At 45.0% G+C, this 22891-nt stretch overlaps 1 protein-coding gene across 6 annotated transcripts in view; it reads left to right on the forward strand.

Annotated features, from left to right (window-relative positions):
• EVL (Enah/Vasp-like) overlaps positions 1-22891 on the forward strand; it is a 160775-nt gene that overhangs the window by 71029 nt on the left and 66855 nt on the right. Inside the window, exon 1 of one of the 6 annotated variants that reach the window (XM_058567687.1) lies at positions 6122-6268. The exons of the other annotated variants lie outside the window; for them this stretch is intronic. Within the exon in view, the coding sequence (XP_058423670.1) occupies positions 6258-6268 (11 nt within the window). The 5' untranslated portion in view covers positions 6122-6257. Of the gene's footprint in view, positions 1-6121; positions 6269-22891 lie in introns of those variants that run through there. 6 annotated transcript variants of the gene reach the window in all.

Here is a 22891-nt window from a genome sequence, read left to right on the forward strand (position 1 = left end):
ACCCTCTCGTTACCACTAGTAATTCATACGCTTCTTAAGTCCCAGTCTTTTCAGCAGAATAGCTTAACAAACATTCTGAACACCCACTGTGTACCAAGAATTGTGCTGGGCACAATTGGTTAAAAAGATGAATAAAACATGATAGCCCCTACCTAAAGGACAATGATCTGTGACAACTAAATGGATAGTACTTTAAAATACAGAAGGAGCACAGCAGGAGGAATAATTTTCTCTATCTTGGGGGTTCAATAAACAGTCATTAAAGAGGTAATATGTAAATTGGATCTTGAAGGGCAAACCCAAGTTTGACGGCAGTTGATCATGCAGCATTGCTAATAGGTTTTCATAATGTGTCAGTGATGATAACTAATTCTGTGTAGCCATTTCTCCATCCCCTTTTTCTCCACTCCTAGGACATAAGATCTTCTACTCAGAACACCCTGCCTTCTTTTTAATACAAATTCTTATGAAAAGCCGCTATTATACAAGCTTAATTTTTTCCTATATTTCTTAGTCAAAGACTCTTTTATGCTCAAGTGTTCCACCGAGAGAGGGTAGGAGAGAGATTAGACTGTTTACAGAAAAGGAAGCTAAGATCCGCAGAAGTAAGACGACTTTCTCAAGCCACACAGCAAGTCTTTTAACTAGATTTCCTAAGTAGATTGTCTTTTAGTATAGCTGCCTGATTTGTTGTCAACCGTTGTGCTTTCCATTGGGATCTAGACACATGAAAAACACCTCTTCCAATCCAAGTCAATACAGTTGTCATCTGTTGAGCATTTACTATGTTCAAGATCCAAAGCCAGATGCCTTAGCATTTAATATCCTGTGTGAGATTTGGTGCCCTTCCCTTTCATTCATTCATTCATATATTCATTTATGCAATCAACATTTACCATGTACCTCCTGTATCCTAAGCAGTGTACTGGGTGCTGAGCTCAGTTCATAGTAACACATTGTAAGGTGCTGCCTTAAACAGGCCATTTTTTAACTATCTCACTAAATTGCTCTTCAAGTGTCAAAGCTCCTATCCTATTTTTCCAACATTTTCTGTTGCCCTGACACGATTCATTTAGGAATTGGTGCTGTATCTGCAGTCCATAGTTATTAATACAGCCAGTCACTTCATTGAACAGATGAGGAAGCTGGGGTCGAGAGTGGGGAAGTGAATGCCCAAGGACATGTACCGTGTCAATAATAAAGCATGTGCTAGAATCCACATCTCGTAACACCCTGGCCAGAAATCTTTCCACATTTCTTGCTCCTCATAATTCTGCTCAACTGCCTTATTAAGGCTAGATGGTAGAGTTAAAAGAATGCCCCCAAAAGGTTCACTCTTAACTGTTACCTACTTATTGAAACTAAGAAAAGACAGTAGTAATGTGTGTGAGGACAGAGGAAGTGAGGGATGCAAGTGAAAGGCACATTCTCACAGTGAATTCTCACAGTCAGGCTAACGGTTTCAGGAAATGCTCAGAAAATGAAAAAGAATAACCTTTGGCACTTTAATAATCATAGTTGACTTCTGCTTCTGGCCATGACAGAGTAATGGTAATGGACTTGCTCTCTTGACAAAAACAACTATGAAACTGAACAAAATATATGAAGCACTTGCATATATGAGGGATACTGAAACTCACGCAAAATATTAAATTCTTGCTGTTTTCAGGCATTGACCGACAGCACAGGCAGACTCTGATCCTTGAGTGAAGAAACACACATAAGCCCCACAATGGTTCTGGCCTTCTGCCTGGAGTCTCTTTCTGGTCTTGGTGCTGAATGGTGGAGCTCAAGCTAAAAGCTCTTGTTAATGAGCTCAGGAGGCAAGTACTGGAATTACAGGCTACTGAAATAGCTGGATGGTTGCAGGGCAAGGAAATAGAGAAGTGGAAGCCTCATGGTAGGGGCAAGCATAAGAGAGTTTTGTGTAGGGATTCACTTTGGGTTGTTGGCTAAGGGCGGGCTGTGTGTGTGTGTAATGAAATTCTCCATGAGGCCTAACACAGATTGCCTGCTGTAGGGCTAAGAATTGAATGGTGATGCCAAAGGTCATGCAGTGCTGGGAGATGTTGGAGATCGCAGTCAACTTGTATGAAGAGACCTGACTGAATACCTCGGGCATTCAGTTGAGACCCCAGAACGCCACACCTTAGGAGTAAGGATTGTACCCTTAGCCACTCCCTTGGGCTAAGTTCAAAATGAAAATAGAACTTAAGGAAGAATTAATCCAAGCTTGACAGCACCAAAAGGATCTGCCAATAATTTACCTGTCTGCCAGGACAAAGTCAGTACCTTTAAAGGAAGACAGCATAACCCATACTTTCTGTAGTGTATCGTACCAATGTCTTACAGGTGTAAATTAGTGGACATGTAAAGAGTCACAAGATGTGACCTACACTTAAGGGAAAAAAGTAATCAGTAGACCCTGAGATGACCCTGAAATTGGAATTAGCAGCCAGGTCCTTCAAAGTTGCTATTATAAATATATTCAGAGACTGAAAGGAAAGGATGGATAAAATGAGCAAACAGATGGTGAATCTCAATAGAGAAATGGAAATTATAAAAAAATTTACCAAATGGAAATTCTAGAAACAAGAATGAAATTTAAGAATTCGTTTGGATCCTGGTTTGGATCCTGGGCGTGGACCTACGCACTGCTTATCAAGCCATGCTGTGGCAGGCATCCCACATATAAATTAGAGGAAGATGGGCATGGGTGTTAGCCCAGGGCCAATCTTCCTCAGCAAAAAGAGGAGGATTGACAACAGATGTTAGCTCAGGGCTAATCTTCCTCACCAAAAAAAAAAAAAAATAAAGAAATGCTAATGGAAGTTCCTCAGGCTGAAGAAAAATGATACAGGAAACTCGGATGTTTAGGAAGGGATGAAGAGTACTGGAAAGGATAAATATGTGGGTAAATACAAAAGACCTCTTTTTTTTTTTTTTAAAGCTATGTTTTTTTTTTTTTTATAATTTTATTCATTTATTTTTTTCCCCCAAAGCCCCAGTAGATAGTTGTATGTCATAGCTGCAAATCCTTCTAGTTGATGTATGTGGGATGCGACCTCAGCATGGCCAGAGAAGCAGTGCATCGGTGCGCGCCCGGGATCCGAACCCGGGCCGCCAGCAGCAGAGCGCGTGCACTTAACCGCTAAGCCACGGGGCCGGCCCAAAAAGACCTCTTTTTAATAATTAAAAAATATGTGTGTGTATATATATATGACCATTTAAAACAAAAATATATAACGTATTGTGAATATGTAATACATATGACTACTATACCATAAAGGATGGGAGTGGATTTATGCAGTTGCAAAGTTCCTACATTTTACATGATGTGGTACAATATTAATTCTAAGTATACTGTACAAAGTTAAAAATGTATATTGTAATCCCTAGACAGACCTCTAAAAAATAATATAAAAAGATATAGCTAAAAAGTCAATGGAGAAATTAAAATGGAATTCTAAAAAGTATTTAGTTAACCCAAAAGAATACTAAAACAGAGGAACAGGGAAACCAAAAACAGATGAGACAAACGGAAAACAAATAGCAAAATAGTAGATCTACATCCAACCATATCAGTAAATTAAATGTAAGTCCAGTTAAAAGATAGAGATTGTCAGACAGGATGAAAATGCAAGACTCGATCGTATACTGTCTGCAAGAGACACTCTTCAAATGCAAAGGCACAGGCGGGGTGAAAGTAAAAGGATGTGTAGTAGGCAGAGTGCTACTGCCACCCCACACTAATCCCCAGAACCTATGAGTATGTCACCTCACATGGCAACACGGACTTTGCAGATGTGATTCAAGTTATGGACCTTGAGATGGGGCAATTATCCTGGGTTATCCAGTGGGCCCAGTCTAATCACGCGAGTTTTTAAAAGTGGAGAATCTAAAAAAGAAAAGAAAATGGTAACTATGTGAGGCAATGGATATGTTAATTAGCTTGATTGTGGTGATTTTTTTTCACATGGTGTCTGTATATCAAAACATCGTCATACACCTTAAATATACACAATTTTGTCAATTATACCTCAGTAAATTTGTGTTATAAGCCATAAGTTTTTGGTAATTTGTTACAGCACCAATAGAAAACCAATACAGGGTGGAAAGTTATACCAGGCAAACAGCATAAGAAAGCCCAAGTGGCTACATTAACATCAGATAAAGTAAACTTAAAGACAAAGAGTGTTACCAGAGATAAAGAGGGACATTTCATGCTGATCAAAGCGTCAATTCATCAAGAAGATATAATAGTCGTAAAAATTGATGTACCTAACAAGAGCTTCAAAATACATAAAATAAAAATTGACAAAATTAAAAAGAGAAATAGACAAATCCACAACCACAGTTGGAGATTTTAAACCTGAACGGTGCATTATCTCTCAACAATTGATAAGCAATTAGACAAAAACAAATCAACAACAACAAACCAGTAAGGGCATATAAGATCTGAACAACACTTGACCTAATTGACATTTTTAGAACATTGCACCCAATTTCAGGATGCATACATGTTCTTTTCTTATGCACATAGTACATTCACCAAGATAAACTACATGCTGGGCCATAAAACAAGTCTTCATAAATTTTAAAGGATTGAAATCATACCAGGAAAAATAAAACAAGAAATTATACTAAGTATGTTCTTTGACTACAGTAGAATTAACTTAGAAATAAATAACAGTAACAGATGTAGGAAAACACCAAATATTTAGAAAGTAAACAAAATACTTCTAAATAATCCATGGATAAAAGAAGAAATCACAAGGAAAAATAGAAAATATTTTGAACTAAAAGAAAATGAAAACCACAATATGTCAAAATTTGTGGTTTGCACCTAAAGCAGTGCTTAAAGGGAAATGTATATCTTTGAAAGCCTTTTAGAATATGTTTTCAACATTCAGAGTGCTTTCAACTCTCCGTTACAGCTTATCTTTCTTTTGTGCTGTACTCTGTACAGCTGTTTTCACTATATCAGTAAGAACATTTGAATGTATCTATTTGCTAACATATCAGTCTCTTGTTTCGGAGTTGTAAAAGGCCCGTCAGGGCAAGAACTGCTGCTCTCTTCAGTGTTTTGTCTCTAGTTTCTGGGAAAATGCGTGACATCCTGTGGATTCTCGGTAAATTTTGCATGAAAGACTGGGAATGGTTCTTCTTTTTTTTTTGGTGAGGAAGATCAGCCCTGAGCTAACATCCATGCCAATCCTCCTCTTTTTGCTGAGGAAGACTGGCCCTGAGCTAACATCTGTTGCCACTCCTCCTCCTTTTTTCCCCAAAGCCTCAGTAGATAGTTGTATGTCATAGTTGCACATCCTTCTAGTTCCTGTATGTGGGACGCCGCCTCAGCATGGCCTGACAAGCAGTGTGTCGGTGCGCGCGCGGGAACCGAACCCAGGCCGCCAGTAGCAGAGCGCGTGCAGTTAACCGCTAAGCCACGGGGCGTCCCCTGGGAATGGTTCTTATCTTCGTGAGAACCCTGTGGAGACATGCAAAATAAGGATTATTAGCCCCATCTTACAGTTGAGGAAGCTGAAGCCCAGGCTCACCTGGTGAGCTAGTGACAAAGCCAGGTTTCCAGTGTTCCTCAAACAGTTTCCTTTCAGGCCCTAGGTTGCTGACTGAAATAGCACCATTAGAGAGAAGTGTCTGCCCAACAGGAGTGCAAAATTTAACCGGAGTAAACTATTACGCCTTTTTCAGCTACTAAAACTTCATAATGTAGTCTTTTATTCTCTGCAGGATGAGCAAGGATGCTTTCAAGTTCTTGGAGCCTTTTCCTAAAGGCCTTTAGGAAACCACCTGCGCTGACCCTCCACTCTCTATAACACGTGGGAAAGCCTAGGTCTAGACCTTTCAAAAGACTTGTAGAGAGTTGGTGGTGGAGCCAGCACCACAGCCTGGTCCCCACCCCCAGCCCAGGCTGCCTCTGCCCTTGCAGGAAGCGCTCAAGGCTTGAGGTTGCCAGCCTTGAGGGTTTCAGGCCGTGCAGTGGCTCTCAGCCACCCACGCTGGTGGGTCTCTGCACTGTGAGCCTCTTGTTTCTCTATTTTCTACCTAGGTTTCAGTTTTTAACTGGGGTTTGTTTCCCCTTTGTCTCTGGTTTAGCTTCCTTTTCCTGTTTGGTTTTAAGTAGAGTCTAAAAATCAAGTTGCTGCCATCCGAGGGTCTGTGGTCCTGATCAGCGTAGCCTGGTGGGAGTACAGGACTCACCTCCTCAGGGTTCCCTGTGCTAAAGCCTTTCAGCCATGGCCACGGGGTGAGTACGGGGACCAAAAAGGGGACAGAGGGATGTCAAGAGGAAACCTAGAACGTAACAATGTAGAACGGAAGGGACCACAGAAGTCATTCCAGATACCCTTGTTATACTGGTGAGAGATCAAAGATCAGAGGACAAGGGACTTACCCAAGGTCACACAGCAAGTTAGTGGCAGAGCCCACTTACTCTCCATCTGCTGGTCTGTCCATTACATAGTCCTGTGTCTCTCAGTGCTTGTGATCTTTAATGGCTTCTGTGTTGAAAGCACTTAGTCAGAAGTCAGACACCTGTCTCAGATTGTAGAGGGGTCTGAACTATCTAAAGGGTTGTGGTTTGGCTCAGAGGTGCTGTGGATGGGTCCTGGTTCTTCTCTCCATAGTGGCCTGAAAACATTCAGGTTGTTTTCTCTGAATACTGGGCAGAGAGAGAAGAATGGAGGTTCCTTTTATGTTAGAAACTTCGTGGACTATAATAGCAGAGTCCTGCCCTTCTGCGTGAAAGACTTGTGACTGACTTTAGGCCATTGGTCACTTAGACTGTTGCTGTTTAGCCCATGTGTAAGCAGCAGCCAGTCTACATCCTACACCTCTAACTGTGAGTGCTCTTTCCAAAGGCGAGGTTACATTTTGGACATGACTCTTTCCGGCCCTACACTCCATGAAAGATTGTAGGTGATAGGACAGAGTTTTATCCTCTGGGATTTTTGGCATTTACTTTATTAACTGGTTACAGCTTTATGTCTTAGCATAAAATGATAATCCCCTACCTTAAAAAGCACTTCACAGCTTCCAAAGTGCTGTTTCACCAGTTTTCTTATTTGGTTCTGTTAACCCTGTTGGGGGTTATCTGTCTTGTTTTGTGGATGAGGAAGCCCAGCCTCTGAAAAGTTGTGGTACTTACTGAATGTCACATGGCTGGTTGAGGAAGGACTAGAACTAGAACCAACCAGAACAGCTTTGTCCGTTGTTTTTTCCAGGACGCTACACAGGCTCTCTGGAAGCATTTTGCAGTGAGTTATTAAGATTGACATTTCAGTAAGTAGAACTGGTCTGATGCTGCTTCTGGTCAGCAGAAGGGGGGCTTTGGTGAGGGAGCATAGCTTTCCCTCGTAGTGCAGTCTTGGCCATGCTGTTGGAATCACCTCCTCTGGGCCCCCAAGTCTCACAGGGCGAGGGAAACACACTGTTTTTTTATGGTTGGCTTTATTCCTGCTCCTTTGCAGCCAGTTTTCTATCATTTTAATAATTTCCTTTAGCTTTAATGGATTTTGTGGGTGGAGCTGTAGAGAACAGAATACTTTCCATTTCAAAGGCGTGTTAACTTCCAAAGTCATTTTCAGTTGTGAGTTACACTGTGAAAGCCAGGCAGTTTATCCTGTCAACTGCTGACTGCAGAAAGTAGGATCAGAAGCAAATGGGGAGGAAGCAAAGCAATGTTTTAAAGGTCTTTTTAAATTGTGGAAATCTTAGAAGTTTCTGTCTTGAAAAGACCTTTAGAGACCACCTGCAGTAGATCATCCAGGTTACTGGTGCTTCAGGCATCTTACTCTCCACTTCAACCAAATTAACTCTCTTTTATCTTTGTTAAGTATTCCTCAGTATTTCTTTGAGAAATAAAGAGTTGTATTGTTGGTGATGATGATTTCGAAGTCTGAAAACTACCTAGCTTGTCCAGCTCTGAGGTACACAGATCAGGAAGTTGAGGCCCAGAGGCAGGGCAGGACTTGTCTTTGCTGAATTAGTGGCCCAGCCAAACCCAAAGCCCAGGTTTTCTGTACTTCCCTTGCCCTGTGCAAGGCTGCTGCCTCTCACAGCACTCTAGCACTCCGGGGGCAGCAGCAGGGGAGCTGCGAGTCCTGCTGCTATCAACACTCAACTGTTTGTTTTCTTCATGCAGACATAATGGGGATATACTATCTAGATTCCTAAGTCATGTGGTGCCTGTGGTGAGGATACAAAGGGCCTTCGTATCATGAAAACCCACCTTATCAGCCCCAGCTCTGGCCATCCATCAGTCAAGAAACATTTTCTGAGCCCTTAGCTGTGGACTGGGAGCTGGAGTTCCCTTGGGCACAGCAGTGCACAGCATGCTCTCACTGCATCATTTCATTTAATTCTCACCACAGTCCTGAAAGTGGCAAGTATTGCTTCTATTGTTCCCTTTTCATAGAGGAAGAAACCAAGGCAGAGAAGGAGCGAGTACTTGACAGGAGAAACACCTTGAGCGCGCGTCTCCTGACTGCCACGGCCTTGTCCTTTTGTCCCTGCACGCCGAGTTAGAGCCCCTGCCTGGAGACTTGGAGACTCTCAGAAATGGAGAGACCACGAGGCATGAGTGCCTCACGATGTGGACAGTAGTGAGTGTAGAGAGGAAGAGCAACAAGCGTTGAGAAGTTGGGGCCGTCGGGAAGGACTTCCAGGAGAAAGTGGGCTCTCAGGTAAACTGAAGGGTAGGCGTGATTGTAAAAATGGACCAAGCAAGCATCTGTCAGCGTCACCCAGAGTGTGCTCTCTAGGTGCCAGGGATGCAGAGGTGAACATAACGGGTGGTCTCGTCCTGAAATTGTACTGGAAGCAGGTGGGGAGGGGGAATACAGTCGAGAAATCATACACAAGAGATGCGAAAAAGACCAAGTAGAGCAACGCAGTCGAGAGTGGCTGGGCTCCTCCCTTAGCTAATGCCCATAGTGGGGACATTTACTTTGAGACCTCAGTGGTGACATGAGGCAGCCGTACAAAACTCTGAAGGTGAAAACATGAGGTGGGGGGCGCGCGGAGAGGGACTGCAAGTGTAAAGACCCTGAGATGGGAAGAATTCGATGGGCTCAAGGATCAGAAAAAGAACAAGGATCCCAGCTGAAGCTGCGTGAATAAGGGGAGGGTGAAGGGAGATAAGGGCAGAGAAGTAGACAGGCCTTACCACAGGGAGCCTGTGGGCCTTGTAAGGAGTGTAATTTTATTCATTGTGTCATGGGAAGCCTTTGGAGGAGTTTAAGAGAAATATATCTGATAGAGGTTTAAGAAAAATTACTCTGGCTACTGGGTGGATACTGGCCTGTAGCGAGACAAGAATGGAGGCAGGAAGACCTCTGGGAGGCTGATGCAGTCATCCAGGTAAGGGGCGGTGGTGGTTTGGACTAATAATGGAGCAATCGGTATAGGTGGGAGAAGTAGCCGGTTTCGGGATGTACTTTGGAGGAATAGCCTCCAGGACTTCCTGATGGATCAGATGTGGGTGTGAAGGAAAGAAATGAATCAAACCTGAGTCAGGTGAACAGTGGCTTCTTTGACCATAATGGGAAAGGCTTGATGCGAGCATCTGGAGTGCTAGCTGGGGGTAGGTAGGGTTTTCTGACCCTGTGCAGAACAGGTTCCCAGTGACTAGAACAAGGCTGAACTAAGCAGGAAGGAGCCGATATCCGAGTGCAGCAGGAAAAGCCATGTGAGTGAGTGGTATGTCTGACCCTTTCTGGTGGAGCCAGCTGGTTTGAATCCCTTCCCTTGTTTCCCTCTTGTCCTTGTTGTGCTCGGTGCTTGTTTTGTTTTGTTTCTAAAGCACTTACCATCTTCTAACATGTCATATAACTTTTTTATTCATTATTTTTGTTATTTGTTATCTATCTCCACCTCTCCAGAATGTAAGTTCCAAGAGGGGGGAGGGACTTTTGTCTCTTTACTCATTGATGTGTCCTCAGTGCCTGAAACATTGCCTGGCACTACACGTTGATTAAATTGCGGGATTTACTTAACTACTTCTGACACATGCTACGGGAGATGCCTGCGCTACCAAAGCTGCTGCTCAGTCAGCTTCCTGCTGTGGCGTGTTAGAGAAGAAGCCAGAAAAGCAGACATTTCACTTGCTCTCAGGCGGTGAAGGCTCCAAGACTCCCTGTACAGTCGTTAGTTGGCTGCCTGGGCACAATAATTACCGCTTATTCCACTGTCCTGCAGATCTTGAATATGTGAAGATGTAAGAAGTCTCCCACAGCCTGGGTCCGTCCCATAGTCCCCCCATCCCCAGCCTTTGCCTCTGCAGCGGGGTTTGGAAGACAGTCTCTAAGAGCAGCTGGTATTTCCTTTGACATCTTGTCCTCACAGGCGAGTCAGAGAGTTCCAGAAGCTTACAACTGAACAAGCCCTCGGAGAGCATGCTGTCCAGTTACTCTTCCCCAGGGCCGTGTCATTTGGCCAAGTCATTTGGCGAGCTTCTTGAATCTTCTCTGTCTTCTTCTATTCCAAAAAATCCAGTGTGCCTCCCGTTGGGAAACATAATGATTCTAGGTTATTCTCATGAGAGCATGTTGTGTTCCTCAGGTGTCCTGGGGCAGAAAATGCTTGAGAAAAATAACAACAGCTGCCAATTTTTTGAGTGTTACATACCGAGCATTATGCTAATTATATTATATATGTGGTATTTCATCCTCATCCTCTGAGGTGTTATAGATAGAAAACAAGGCAGCAAAGTTAGGTTTACTCGTTCTAGGTCACACTGGTATCACTTGGCAGAGTTGAGATTTGAAGCCAGGTCTCTTGTGTTTTCAAAAGCTGAAGGAACTTGCCCAAAATTGCAGAATCAAGGTTAGAAGCAAGGCCTCCTAATCTCTGTTATCCTTTGCAGTCTCTGATTCACACTGTTGATACCGGGAAAGACAGAGACCTCTGTCCTATAGCGCCTCATGCTTATCTCTGTCAATCATCTGTTCTTCACCATCTCCTCTCTAGCCTAGAGCTCTTCAAGGTCAGGACACAGTATCACTCATTTCTGTCTGTCCCTGTGCCTAGTAAATGATGTGCACTTACTCAGATGTGTATTGAGCAGAGTCGAATTGCTAAGTATGCAGATGATTTAATCAGGGATGTTAGCTGGGGCTTAGCCAGGTCTCATTCCCAGGCTATTGATTTACTCTCAGAGATGAGCATACAGCCCCAGTCCTCCGCCCAGCAGGTCTCTACTGCTGTCCTAAGGCTGTGTTGGAACCCGTTCCACTGCCACAAATGATCAAAGTCACAGACTCTGGGGACACACTATATATCAGAATGTAAATGTTTTTGAGGTTAGAGGAGCCCGAATGTCCCTGTGGCCTATCAGATGGCTCCCTAAGGAAATGGCTATGTTGGCTGCCTTGAAAGAAAGTGTGGGAAATGGTGTGAGACAGGTTCAGTCTAAGAATATCAGACTCTCTCAACAGTTGGTTGGAGTGTTTTTTCCAGATTCCAGTAGACTTCACAGAGAAGTGGAAACCAGCTGTCCAAGCATCTGGGGCGGTGGCACTAGAGTGGAGAAAAGGCAAACGTCTTGATTGCACGTGACGTGGCTGTCTGATCCTCCCAGCCAATGTGGACAGAAGAGAGGATGTCTGGGGTTAACACTGAATTTAGGCTTCATTTCTTTAATTCTAGCCCTCACAAAATGGGGCTCAAACAGTCACCACTTGAGTTTCTGCATGTTAATATATGCAGATCTAATTTACTGTTTTCATTGCTGTAATGCAGCAGTTCTCAAAATGTGGTCAGGAGACCTACCCTTTTAGGGGTCATGAGTCAAAACTATATTTATAATAATACTGAGACATTATTTGCCCTTTTCACTCTTATCTCACAAGTGTACAGTGGAATTTTCCAGAGGCTACCTGATGTGTGTTGATATTGTCACTGTGACAAGAAATGAAATGTGCTCTTGTGTATTCTTGTGTTTTAAAAAATTCTCAGTTTTCATTTCAAATATGGTAAATTGGGGTAGACTTAACCTACATAAACAGAAGCTTTTTGACATCCTCAATAATTTTTATAGATATAAAGGGGTTCTGAGACAAAGTTTTGAGAACCACTTCTGTAAAATATTCAGTTATATGACTGCACTTCAAAAAGCGTGCATAGGGCTGGCCCACTGGTGTAGTAGTAAAGTTTGTGTGCTCCACTTCAGTGGCCCAGGGTTCACAGGTTCGGATCCCGGGCATGGACCTGCACGCCGTTCAGCAAGCCATGCTGTGGCGGCGTCCCACATACAAAATAGAGGAAGATTGGCAACAGATGTTAGCTCAGGGCCAATCTTCCTCACAAAAAAAAAAAAAGAAGAAATGTGTGCATAGAACTGGTAAGCACCCAGTTCAAGATGGTGGCTCCCACTGGTAGAGAGGAGGGCACTGGGATCTGGAAGAGGATGTGGGGGCTTCTCTTGAACTAAACAGCTTTATGAGGTGACCTCACATTTCCTAGACCAAGTGGTGGGATCACAGGAACCTACTTCTCACAGGCATGAAAGATTTCAGAATAAACATTTTAAGTTTAGAAGACAACATTAAACCTGTTTCAAGCCTGTTCCTATTAAGAAAAAAAAATCACACTATAGATGCTTTGCTAATTACCAAGGGGGAAATGCCTCTCAGAGTAGCCAATTAACTTGATGTGCTGCCTGATGAGATGTGATAGAATAAGTACCAACGATCACCTAGGCAGTGTTCTTGCTGTTTACTCTGAATTTAATCACCAGGAAACAATCCAGAATGGGGACAGCCTGCAAGACAATTGACTTGAACCCTTCACACAAAAAAATCAATATCAGTGAGAAACAAAAAATGGCCTAATGTTCTAGCTTAAAAGAGAATAAGCAGACAGCCCAACCAGATGTAGTGCCTGGGTGGATCCTGGATCCATAAAAGCCAAAAAATTTGGGGGAAAATTGGGTAACTTTTAATATGGGCTCTGTATTAGATTTATTAGTAAATTATTAATAAATTATTAGTTTTCTTAGATGTAATCACGGTATTTAAGTTATATACTAAAATGTCCTTATTTTGAAGAAATGTATGCTAAAAACCTTAGGATTGAAGTATCGTGGTATCTGCAGTTTACTTTCAAGTGGTTTGGAAAAAAATGATATGGAAAAGGAAAAATCACATGTGGTAAAAATGCTTTACTAAGTAAAGCAGAAAAGCCCTCTTGTACAGCAGAAAGTAAGATTTGTACTCTGGTCCCAGCCCTTCCCCCCTATTAGCCGTGGGACATTGGGAAACTTACTTCCTTCTGCAGGCCTGTTTCCTCCATCTAAAAAAATTGCTTCTGAATGTTTCTCAGCTCTAACAAGGCTGTGATTCCCAGTCTCTCTGTTTCTCAATCACTGAATTGGGACATGGTGACGACTTCTGTGGTGTGGGTTTCCTCATTCCTCTTGAATGCATGTTGAGAGGTGCCGGGAGGCCCAGGGTGATATTTGAGGAGGCTATGCTCTCCTCTCTGTGCTGACTCTATTCGCTCTGCCTGAAATGGTCCACTCCCTCCCTGGCAGGATGAAGCGTGCCCTCCTCTTGCACCGGTGGCACTTTGTACACACCTGGGTGCGCCACTCATAGCCTTGTGGACTGTCTGTACATGTGTGCCTTCCATTTTAGGACAGAGACTACGTCTTTTATTCAACAGAGAGTTGAGTTTCTTTTAAGTACTAGGCATGGGAATATATTTGGTGCATAGTCAATACTCAGTAAATGAGGTGTTTTCTTGGTTTGTTTTTTAAATGAATGCAGGAAGAGAGAGAGAGAAGGCAGGAGTGGCCAGATCTCAGGTGAGTCATGGGTCCCGTCGTCTCTCGCCCCGCCCACCCCACCACCCAACAGAATCCTTGAAGGTTGAGAAATACGATCCCTGGCAAAACTAGGCAAACTCAAAAGCAAGCATTTATTCAGAAATATTTATTGAGCAATCACTAGGTCCCAGTTACTGGGCTACAGAGATGAACAATATTTTTAAAACAAACAAACCCCAAAAAAACCTGCCTCATGGGAGAGAGAGAAAATAAACAGACCTTCAATATAGTGGCAAGTACAGGAAGTGGTATGAAGAAAAGTTAAGCTGAGTCTTTCCAGTGGCGGTAGGGGATCACTCTGGCTGGAGCTGACAAGGAGAGTACAGGGGCAAAGCAGGACCTGAGACCTGGAGGAGTAGATGCCCCACAGGGAGGCCTCCCTTCCAGTGGACAAGCCTCAGCCCTGAGGCGCTCCACAAAGACAGGGCCCGACAGCACCCATCCTACCTGGACCCCCGAGGTGATTCTCCAGGCCATACTGAGGAACCCACCACCTTGATTTTCTACTTAGAGGTTAAAAGTTAAAAGACTAAGAGGTAATAACGACTCTGCATGTGGACACAGAAGGCACTTCATACTGATTACACCTTAAGTCTCGCCTCGTGCAGATGTGCTATTATTTGAACCAAGATTTTACTTATTCAAGATGGTAGCTTGGGTGCTAGTCATGTTTAGTAAACTGTGCTCCGGTTTATTCGAGCTCCAACAAACTTAACAGCTAGTCAAGAAAGATCGTTACCCTCATTTTGCACAGCATGCACTGCCTTTCCTGAGGTCCCGTGGCTAGCAAATGACGGAGCCAGGCCTGGGCGTTGCTCAGACTCTGATCTCGTGCTCCCTTAACTTCCTAACACTGCCTCTGTGAGTGACAGTGTAAATTAGATGTTCCTGCACTGTGTTTCTGGTACATCTCTGGTCCCTGACTGGCACCAGCCAATCAGACTTTCTCTGACTTTCTCTCTCTCTGGCCCTGTCCACCTTGAGGAAGACAGTGACCAGAAATGGGACAGTCCAGAGAAGAACCAAGCTAGTGCTGTCACAAGAGCCAATGGAAGGGTGTCAAAAAGGGGACTAAGAGGATGAGAACAAGGGCAAGCCTATCATCTCTAGTGAGCAGAAGGCCGCTGGTGACCGCAGAGAGAGCAACTGGAGCGGAGTGGTGAGAGGGCCTGAACTCTGTGACCTAGGACCTGGAGAGAAGCCGTGACGGGCTGAGGGAGAGAGGAGTGGAGTGTGTTTGTGAGTGGAAGGTGGAGTTCAAAATGTGAGCAGAGGACACTGAGGGAGTGAGGCCCAGGAAGCCGCAGGAGAGGCCTCCAGAGAAAGGAGGAAGAAGACAGGATCCCAGCGAAGTGGTGTTTCTCACTCCCTGTGTGACTCCGAAAAAGTCACTTAATGTAAAGGGATAAATGTAATTACTACTTTGTAATGGTTGTTTTGAGCATCCCATGAAATCATAGTCTTTGACCTTCAGGGGTCTACTGAACTAGCAGGAGATGTGCTTCAGAGAGAGATTGGAATTTGGCAAAGGAGAGGACCCTGTGTCCTTGTCTCCATTGTTCCTCTCCTTGGTACTCGGGAGGTAAACTCGAGCTCGCTCTGTCCTGGAGCACCCAGATAGGTTTTTGTAGCCCTTGCTTCTCAGTGTCAGCTGCTCTACTCCCAGCTGAGAGGCAGCCTTCCAGATGATTCTCAGCCCACTTTTTAAGTTCACTTTCATTGCTTGTATGTTGAAAGTAAACAAGTCAAGACTTTACAAACTGCCTCAGAGTCTGGCTCTGTTTCTTCTTGGTTTGGGGAACATTTATTTATAGCCACTTCTCTCTGCCCTCCCACTGTTCCCTCGCTTAGTTATTAATTCCCTTGCCAGCTACTGAGCCCACGCCTGCTAAGATGGGGGTTCCATGCTACACCAAGGAAGGTCAGGGAGTGATCTGATGACTCAGACCTGAGCCTGCCCTCAAGAGGCTCACAGTCTCAGGAGGAAGATAAGCTCTAAATAGCTATCACAAAAGCTTGAAAGTGGTCAGAGGCACACAGGGCCTTGAAGTGCAGCTGAGGGGCAGAGGCACATGTTTTAGGCACACAGAATGCACTGGATACTGGGCACCTTCATATATCTTGTCTCAGTTAATCACCATGGAAAAATACTTCAGTTAGCTCTGTTTTACAGATGAGAATTACTTCTACAGAACCCCAGCACCATTGTGTACCCATTGTGTAGCTATCTTTGTCTATTTTTCCTGCAAGTGGTAATCTCCTTAAGGGCAGAGCATGTCACTTTCATTCCCAGAGCCTAGCAGAGCACCCTCCTTTTAGTAGCTATTAAGTGAATGGGAATGAGTGGAGAGATGTTTTCTGAAGGCAATGACTTGACCTGAGCTTGAGAAGAGGTAAAATGCAAACCTGTGGTTGTCGGAAGGAGAATGTATCTTAGGCAGAGGAAACATCTTTCTTCTTTAATTTCTTGAGAAATACCAGAAAGTCATTTTAATTGGCCCAAATGTCAGGAGGGTGCTTTTGCTGTCTGACCTGGCTTTACCACCAGGCTGCTGGTTGGACTGTGCAGACAGACCTCCCTTCCTCACTAATTTGCACCAGGCAGGGTGTGGGCAGCATCAGTTCCTAGAGAGCAAGGAGGGAGGTTTCCTGGGACCAGCAAAGAATCTGCCCTATTGTCTTGGACCTCCAAAGATAAACAGGTGGGAAGGGAACTGTGGACCAAGCCTTTGATCAGCCGAAGGGAAGGAAGCCTGTCTTGAGGAAATGGTCCTTGCCCTGGTGGTGCTCATGCCCAGCAGAGGGGCCTAAAGTAGATAATTGTTGCAGTACCCTGTGGTGGGACCAGTTATGGTGCTAAGGCATGGGATATGCTAACAAGGCTCAGAGGACCGTGTTGCTCAGGCTGGGGCTTCAAGGAGGGCTTTCTAAAGGAGGGACATATATCTGAAGTCTTCAGGATGAGTAGGAATTACTGGTAAGCTGGGCTGGAAAAAGCATCTCAGGCAGAGGGAACAGCGTGAGCTAGAGCAGAGAGGCCACAGGGAGCAGGGTCTGTTAGGGTCCCTGAGTGTTTCCACCAAGCTGAGCCCAGAGTTAGTGGGTCAGCTGTGAACAGGTAGGTGAGGACCAGGATGTGAAGGGCCCCAGATGCCTGTAAGGAGCTGGCTTTGTGTCCTGTGATAGTAATGACTCACGTTCTTCAGCGCTGTCGGGTGCCAGGTATGGCTCCAGGTGTGACATATTAAATCTTACAGTTCTCACCACAACTCCATGAAGAAGATAAGGAAAGATAAGATTCAGATGAGGACACTGAGGAACAGAGAAGCTCAGTATTTGTCTGAGATCATATAGCTGGTTAGTGGCAGAACTCCCAGTGAGAGAAAGGCACAATCAGATTTGCATTTTATAAAGATCTTTCTGATGACTATGGTGAAAAATGAGTTGGGGGGCATGAAACTTGAACCCAGAGGCAGGCAGAATAGGCAGGAGCCTATTGTGGTGGTCTAGGTGACAAATGACAAGGGCTAGGACATGGCAACAAGGAGGGAGAGAAAGGAACAGATCTGAAAAATGTTTAAGAAGTACAAGAGATGACAGCCGTAGACGGTGAGGCAAAAAGAGGTGTCTGGAATGACTTTCCGATTTCAGACGTGGGAGACTGGGTAGGTGTGCTGCTGTTCCCTGCAGTGGGGAATGGTGCAAGGACCGCTTTCTGTTGCGAGCATGTTGAGTTTGGAGGTCTCTGAGGTGTGTCCAGGTGGGAGTGTGGCTCCATAGCTTAGAACAAAGGTTAGGATCAGAGATTTAGCACCGTGGCGTTTGTCAGTATGTTGGTGATCACGTAAACCCCAGCCATGGGTGAAAGAGCCCATGAAGAGATTTGAAAGTTAGTATTTCTCGAATTTACTTCATGGACCCTTTGCATCAGAATCAGCAAGAATGTGTGTTAAAATACAGAGACCCAGGCCCCACCTGAGACTTACTGAATCAGAATCTCTTAAAGAGGGATCTGAGAATTTGTGTTTTAATAAACACCTCACCTGATTCGTACGATGTACACAATTTTGAGAACCATGGGCATAGAGTGAAAGAAAAGAAATTCTAAGTAGTTCACAGTGGGGAACATCAAAATTTAAGGTGGTTTTAAAGTCTGTTTTGGAGCAAGACCCATTGAGAACATGGTGAAAGCCTACTTGAGAAGAAGCTTGCACACTCACTTTTGTACATCGTGTCAGGGGATTCTTAGGCTCTTTAAGCCTTTCTGTGGACCCCAGCGTAAGAACCCATGATGTAAGTGGTGAGCAGAGCAAAACCTATCAAGGAGGCTGAAAAGGAATCACCAGAGAGAGAAACGGAGAGCCAGGGGAAGATAAAGACTGGAGTCAATTAGGAGAGATTTTCAAAATGAGCGTGTAGTCAGCAGTATTGAGTTCAATAAGAGAGATCAAGTGATCTGAGCGCTGAGAAGCACCCGCTGGAGTTGGGGAGAGGCAAGTCAGTAACCTTGTCTGGAGTGTTCGAGTGTGTATTAGGGACAGAGCCAGGCTCCGGTGGGGCTTGGAGAGGGAGCGAGTGGTGAGGAAAGAGAGGAACAAGCAGACAGGCAGCTGGAGGGAAGAGAAAAGAGCTGGGGGTGGCAGCTCGTATCAACTGACATCAGCGAAACTCCCGTTCAGTGGGTGTTGATTAGGTGCTTACCCCTGGGATAGTTACTGTGGGGAGAGAGAAAGGGGCTCCCAGTTGGGTGGCCACTCACTCCGGCCTGCCTGGGACTATTCTGGTTTTAGTGCTGAATGTCCTACCTCCCAGGAAACCCCTTAGTCCCAGGCAACCTGGGTTCTTGGTCCTGCTGGGAGATGAGATCAGACAGTGGGATGAGTTATTCTGTCTGAAGGCAGTGACCAAGTCAGGGCATTGGGCTGAACAGGACCACTGTGCCAGTGCTGGGGGGAGAGAGGGAGGCGTTGATCCTCATCTTTCCAGTAAGAGATTAAAGCAACAGAGAAATGTGGCTCCTAGCCTGACCCTCCAGAGGAGACGAGAAGGGCAGCCCACATTTCGCAGGCCTGGCCTGGCCTGGAGCCGAGGTGCCTTCAGAGGCAGCAACCTCACTCTGCACGGTAGGCCACCCTCAGAGCTTTCCTGGCTCCGGGATCCCAGGCTGTCGTGAGACAGAGAACGCTGACGCTAATCTGTAACAGATGCTTTTATTTGGCAGCTACTCTCTCCGAGAATAAATGAAGTAGAATTGTAAATGGAATGTTCCCATGGGCACACAATTATAAATGCGCTGTTTCCAGTTAGAGAGTCATTTATTCCACAAACAATTATTAGTGTCTACAGCATACAAAGGACTGGGTTTACAAAGGGGAAAACAACAGAGTCCCCGCCTTCAAGGAGCACACAGTCTAGTAGGGCAGACAGATACTAGACGTTGAGAAGCAGGACAAACTGATGAGTGCTGTGCCAAGAGGCAGAAATGAGGAGAGTGCTGCAGGAGCCGGTCTCTTGGCTTACAGGTCTAGGTGCTATACTTTTTTCAAGCGCAACCCTGAACTCAGTTTTCCAGCAAGCCTCTTGTGGTTAGCCCTGTTCCTCTCTGTTCCCTTTCTGGCTTTACATCCTTCTGGCCTTTATGAATTTATACTCTGTCCTTCAAGTTGTTATAGTAAAGGCCTGACAGATATGTGTAGGGTGGGAAGGGATTCCAAGTTGACTGTGCACAGGAAAGAGCGTGGCTGTGTTAGCCCTCGAGAAGTTCAGAAACCTTATTCCCGGCCATGTAGGGAGTCGTGGAGCCGGAGTCCAACAGCTGGTGGGGCATGGAGCCTGTGCTTGTCCAGAGGATTCTACAGAGCGAGAGACTGTGACTGACCTCAGGCTGCCTTCACTGTGGGGTGTGCCACAGGTTTTTTTTTTCCCTGTGTATTAGGTCTCTCTCCAAACACATCAGTGGTATCTTATGTCAGGTCCAGGGAGATCCATAATTAGGTTTCACAGTTGTATGCAGAAAGTTTGGGGTGTGTTTTGCTTTTTTCTTTTTAAGTGAGAGATTTCAACAGATATTCAATAGTGGTCTCTGATGTATGGTCTAAAAGACTTAACTGCTGAACCAGTGAGAAGACATAGACTCTGCCTTGCTCGGGACTGGGCTCATGGGCAGAGCTCAGTGAGTACTCACTGCTGTCTCAGGGACCCCTGAGGTCAGACTAGCTTTGTACAGATGAGGAAACTGAGGCCCAGAGTCACACAATCTTTCTCCTCTAAGCTCCTGACAAAAGGGCAGTCCAAAATTTTGTTTAGTTTATGTCTCACATGCCACAGGGAGGGAAATTACAGGCTTGAATTTTCTACAGTGCCCACAAATACCTGTACAAAACCCCCAAATGACAGTGGAATTGGACTGCTTTTTCTAAAAGAACCTTCTCCTGGGAGAGAAACTGGTTGTACCTACTGCTCAGAGCAGCCTGTAAGGTCCCAGGGGAAAAAAATCCATCAACCTGCTAGTTCAGCACCATGTAGAACACACCAAACAGTGTATTTTGACAGATTTCCCCCCACTAATCAACTGGTTGTTTTGATCATATAAAGGCAGCCTGTCAGAAATGAAGCCCTCGTGAGACTCCACCTCGGCTTTCCGCTCCAGCTCCGTGTGGTTTGGTGTTCCTCAGAGCCAGAGCACGGTGGGGAGCTCTGAGGCCATGTCTCCACGGGCACAAATTGTGTGGGGCCTGTTGCAAGGGAGTAGGAAGTCTTTTTTCACTTAGTAAAGAAAATTCCGTATGTGTGTGTTCAAAAAAATAGTTCATTCATTCATTCTGTAAAGAATATTTAAAAAAAAATATTTGTCTATCAAATTAACGTTCCTCAAATGATAACTGATTTAGACAAATGGAGTTTGTGATGTCTATGGGTATGTGTGTAGTACAGAGTTTGCATATTCATCCAAGTGAAGATGTTGAGGAGACAGTTGAATATATGGAGCTCGGGGGCAACGTCTAGACTGGATGGCTATCAAGATTTTATTAAAACAAAACAAAAATCCCAAAGGGACAATAAGCAAGAATCTTAAGTAGAATAAATGAATCTTAAGTAGAATAAATGAATATTTTCTTGCATTTAGGTTTTGTTAGTGATAATAAAATAAGCAGAGACAGACAAGTGCTATTCAAATAGGAAAAAAAAAACAGGGTTTTTTGGTTAACCACAAGTTCAGTTTGAACCTGAAGTGTTAAAAACAACAACCAAAAAAGGAACCTGTGGCTGTAATTACAATAAGAAGCATAGTTACTGGTGTTTAAGCACCTACAGTGGTGGGTACTTTATTTCTATCGTCTCTGTCCGAACAGCCCTAAGGTGGTGGCATCCCGGGTACACTTCAGCCCCTTTGTGCTTGCACTTCCTGGCCTAGCACGCTGTTCTTGCCTCACAGCCTCTGTGGGCTGTTGCCTCCCCTGCCTGGAATCCCACATCCCCTTCCTGAATTCGCCGGGGGCTGAAAGCTCTTCATCTTTAAGCCTACACAGCATTTTCTTCAGAAAGTCTCCCCTGGTTCCCCCAACCCCTTCAGGCAAAGTAAGGTGTGTAGCCATTTGTCTCATTTCCTGAGTAACTGTGAGCTCACTGAGGGCAGGAACTGTCACATTCATCTCCTCGCTAAATGTCCTCTGTGCTTGTCGGACTGAGATGAAAGTATCATACCCAGTCATAGGACCTGGACACTAAGAGAAAATGTGACAAATCGGGACTCACTAGAGGAGAGTGCCTGGGATGGCAAGGAGGCTTATAGCTTTGTCGTGTAAATAATGGATGGAAGGACCAAGATGTTCCTTCCGTTGTCCACTGGACTGTCATGGGCTGTACAAAACGCCTTTAAAACTCCGGAGGGCAGGAGTGGAATGTCACTCAGAACAAGGAGGGATTGCCTGAAAAATAAAACCATTTCACAACAAAATGGGCTGCTTTGGAGAGCAGTAAGTTCCCGTCACTGGCAGTTTTCGTTCAGAGGCTTAGTGTGCACTTAGGGCTGCTTTAGAAGGCATGCCGTGTTGGACATGAGAGGGGATTAGGTCCTCTCGAGGCTTCTTTTCAGCCCTGAGATTCTACAGTGAGCATTTCTTAGGCACCTGCTGTGTGCCAGGTTCTGGAGGCACAGTGGAGAATGAGACAAGCATGCCCTTGCCCTCAGGGAACCTGCACTATCTCAGAGTATGCCACTTTGAGTCTTCCAAGAAGCAGACTCCGAGACTTTGTGGAGGGTTAGAGTGCAAGAGGTTTATCAGGAACATCAGTGAAGGATAGAGGGAGCAGGAGCTGGCAGGGAGAGCCTCGGGCCGTGATGCAGGTCTGCTGTCTGCGAAAGGAGAGAGGGCAGGAAGGACTGAGTAGGAAGTGTCTCAGACTGCAGCGCACAGGCTGGTGAGGGGGCCCCAAGCAGAGGTTTCCCCCATGGAAGAGCCCCCATCCAGAAAGAATGGGCTGGCACTGGTAGCCCTGCCATATTCAGTCCTTGGTGGAGAGCAGCCCCGGAGAAGCACGGCCTGTTTGCACACGCAGTGGGCATCCAGAGATGTGGCAGCTGGGGCCGTTGGTCAGCTCTGCTCTCGTAACAGGCTCTCTTGAAGGAGATCTGAAGGGCACACTTCCATGGCTGCCACACAGGATTCTAGAAAGCATTGTCCTCTCACACAGTACCTTCTTGGATTTGCTCCCGCAGAATCATCCTTCTGTGGTCATATGCCAGCAGGTGGTAAAACTGGGATTTCAGCTCAGATCCCTCTGACCTAATAAAGTCCATGTTTCTTAACTAATACCATGCTGTATCTCAGGCTCTCCTCTGGCTCCTGAGACAGTCTCTGGAGCACACACCTACTTGTCCACTGTCACAGTTAGCAACTGAGTAGCAATAGCAGTAAGTGATGCGACTTAGCCCATAGCTTGATTTGTAGTTGGTGTATATTGGGATGGAACTGTGATTTGAATCAAGGTCTACGTGACTCTCTGAGGACAGGGCGCCAAAGACTTAGCTAGAAGAACAACTCC

Source organism: Diceros bicornis, chromosome 24 (assembly GCF_020826845.1).
Source record: "Diceros bicornis minor isolate mBicDic1 chromosome 24, mDicBic1.mat.cur, whole genome shotgun sequence".
Taxonomy (NCBI): domain Eukaryota; kingdom Metazoa; phylum Chordata; class Mammalia; order Perissodactyla; family Rhinocerotidae; genus Diceros; species Diceros bicornis.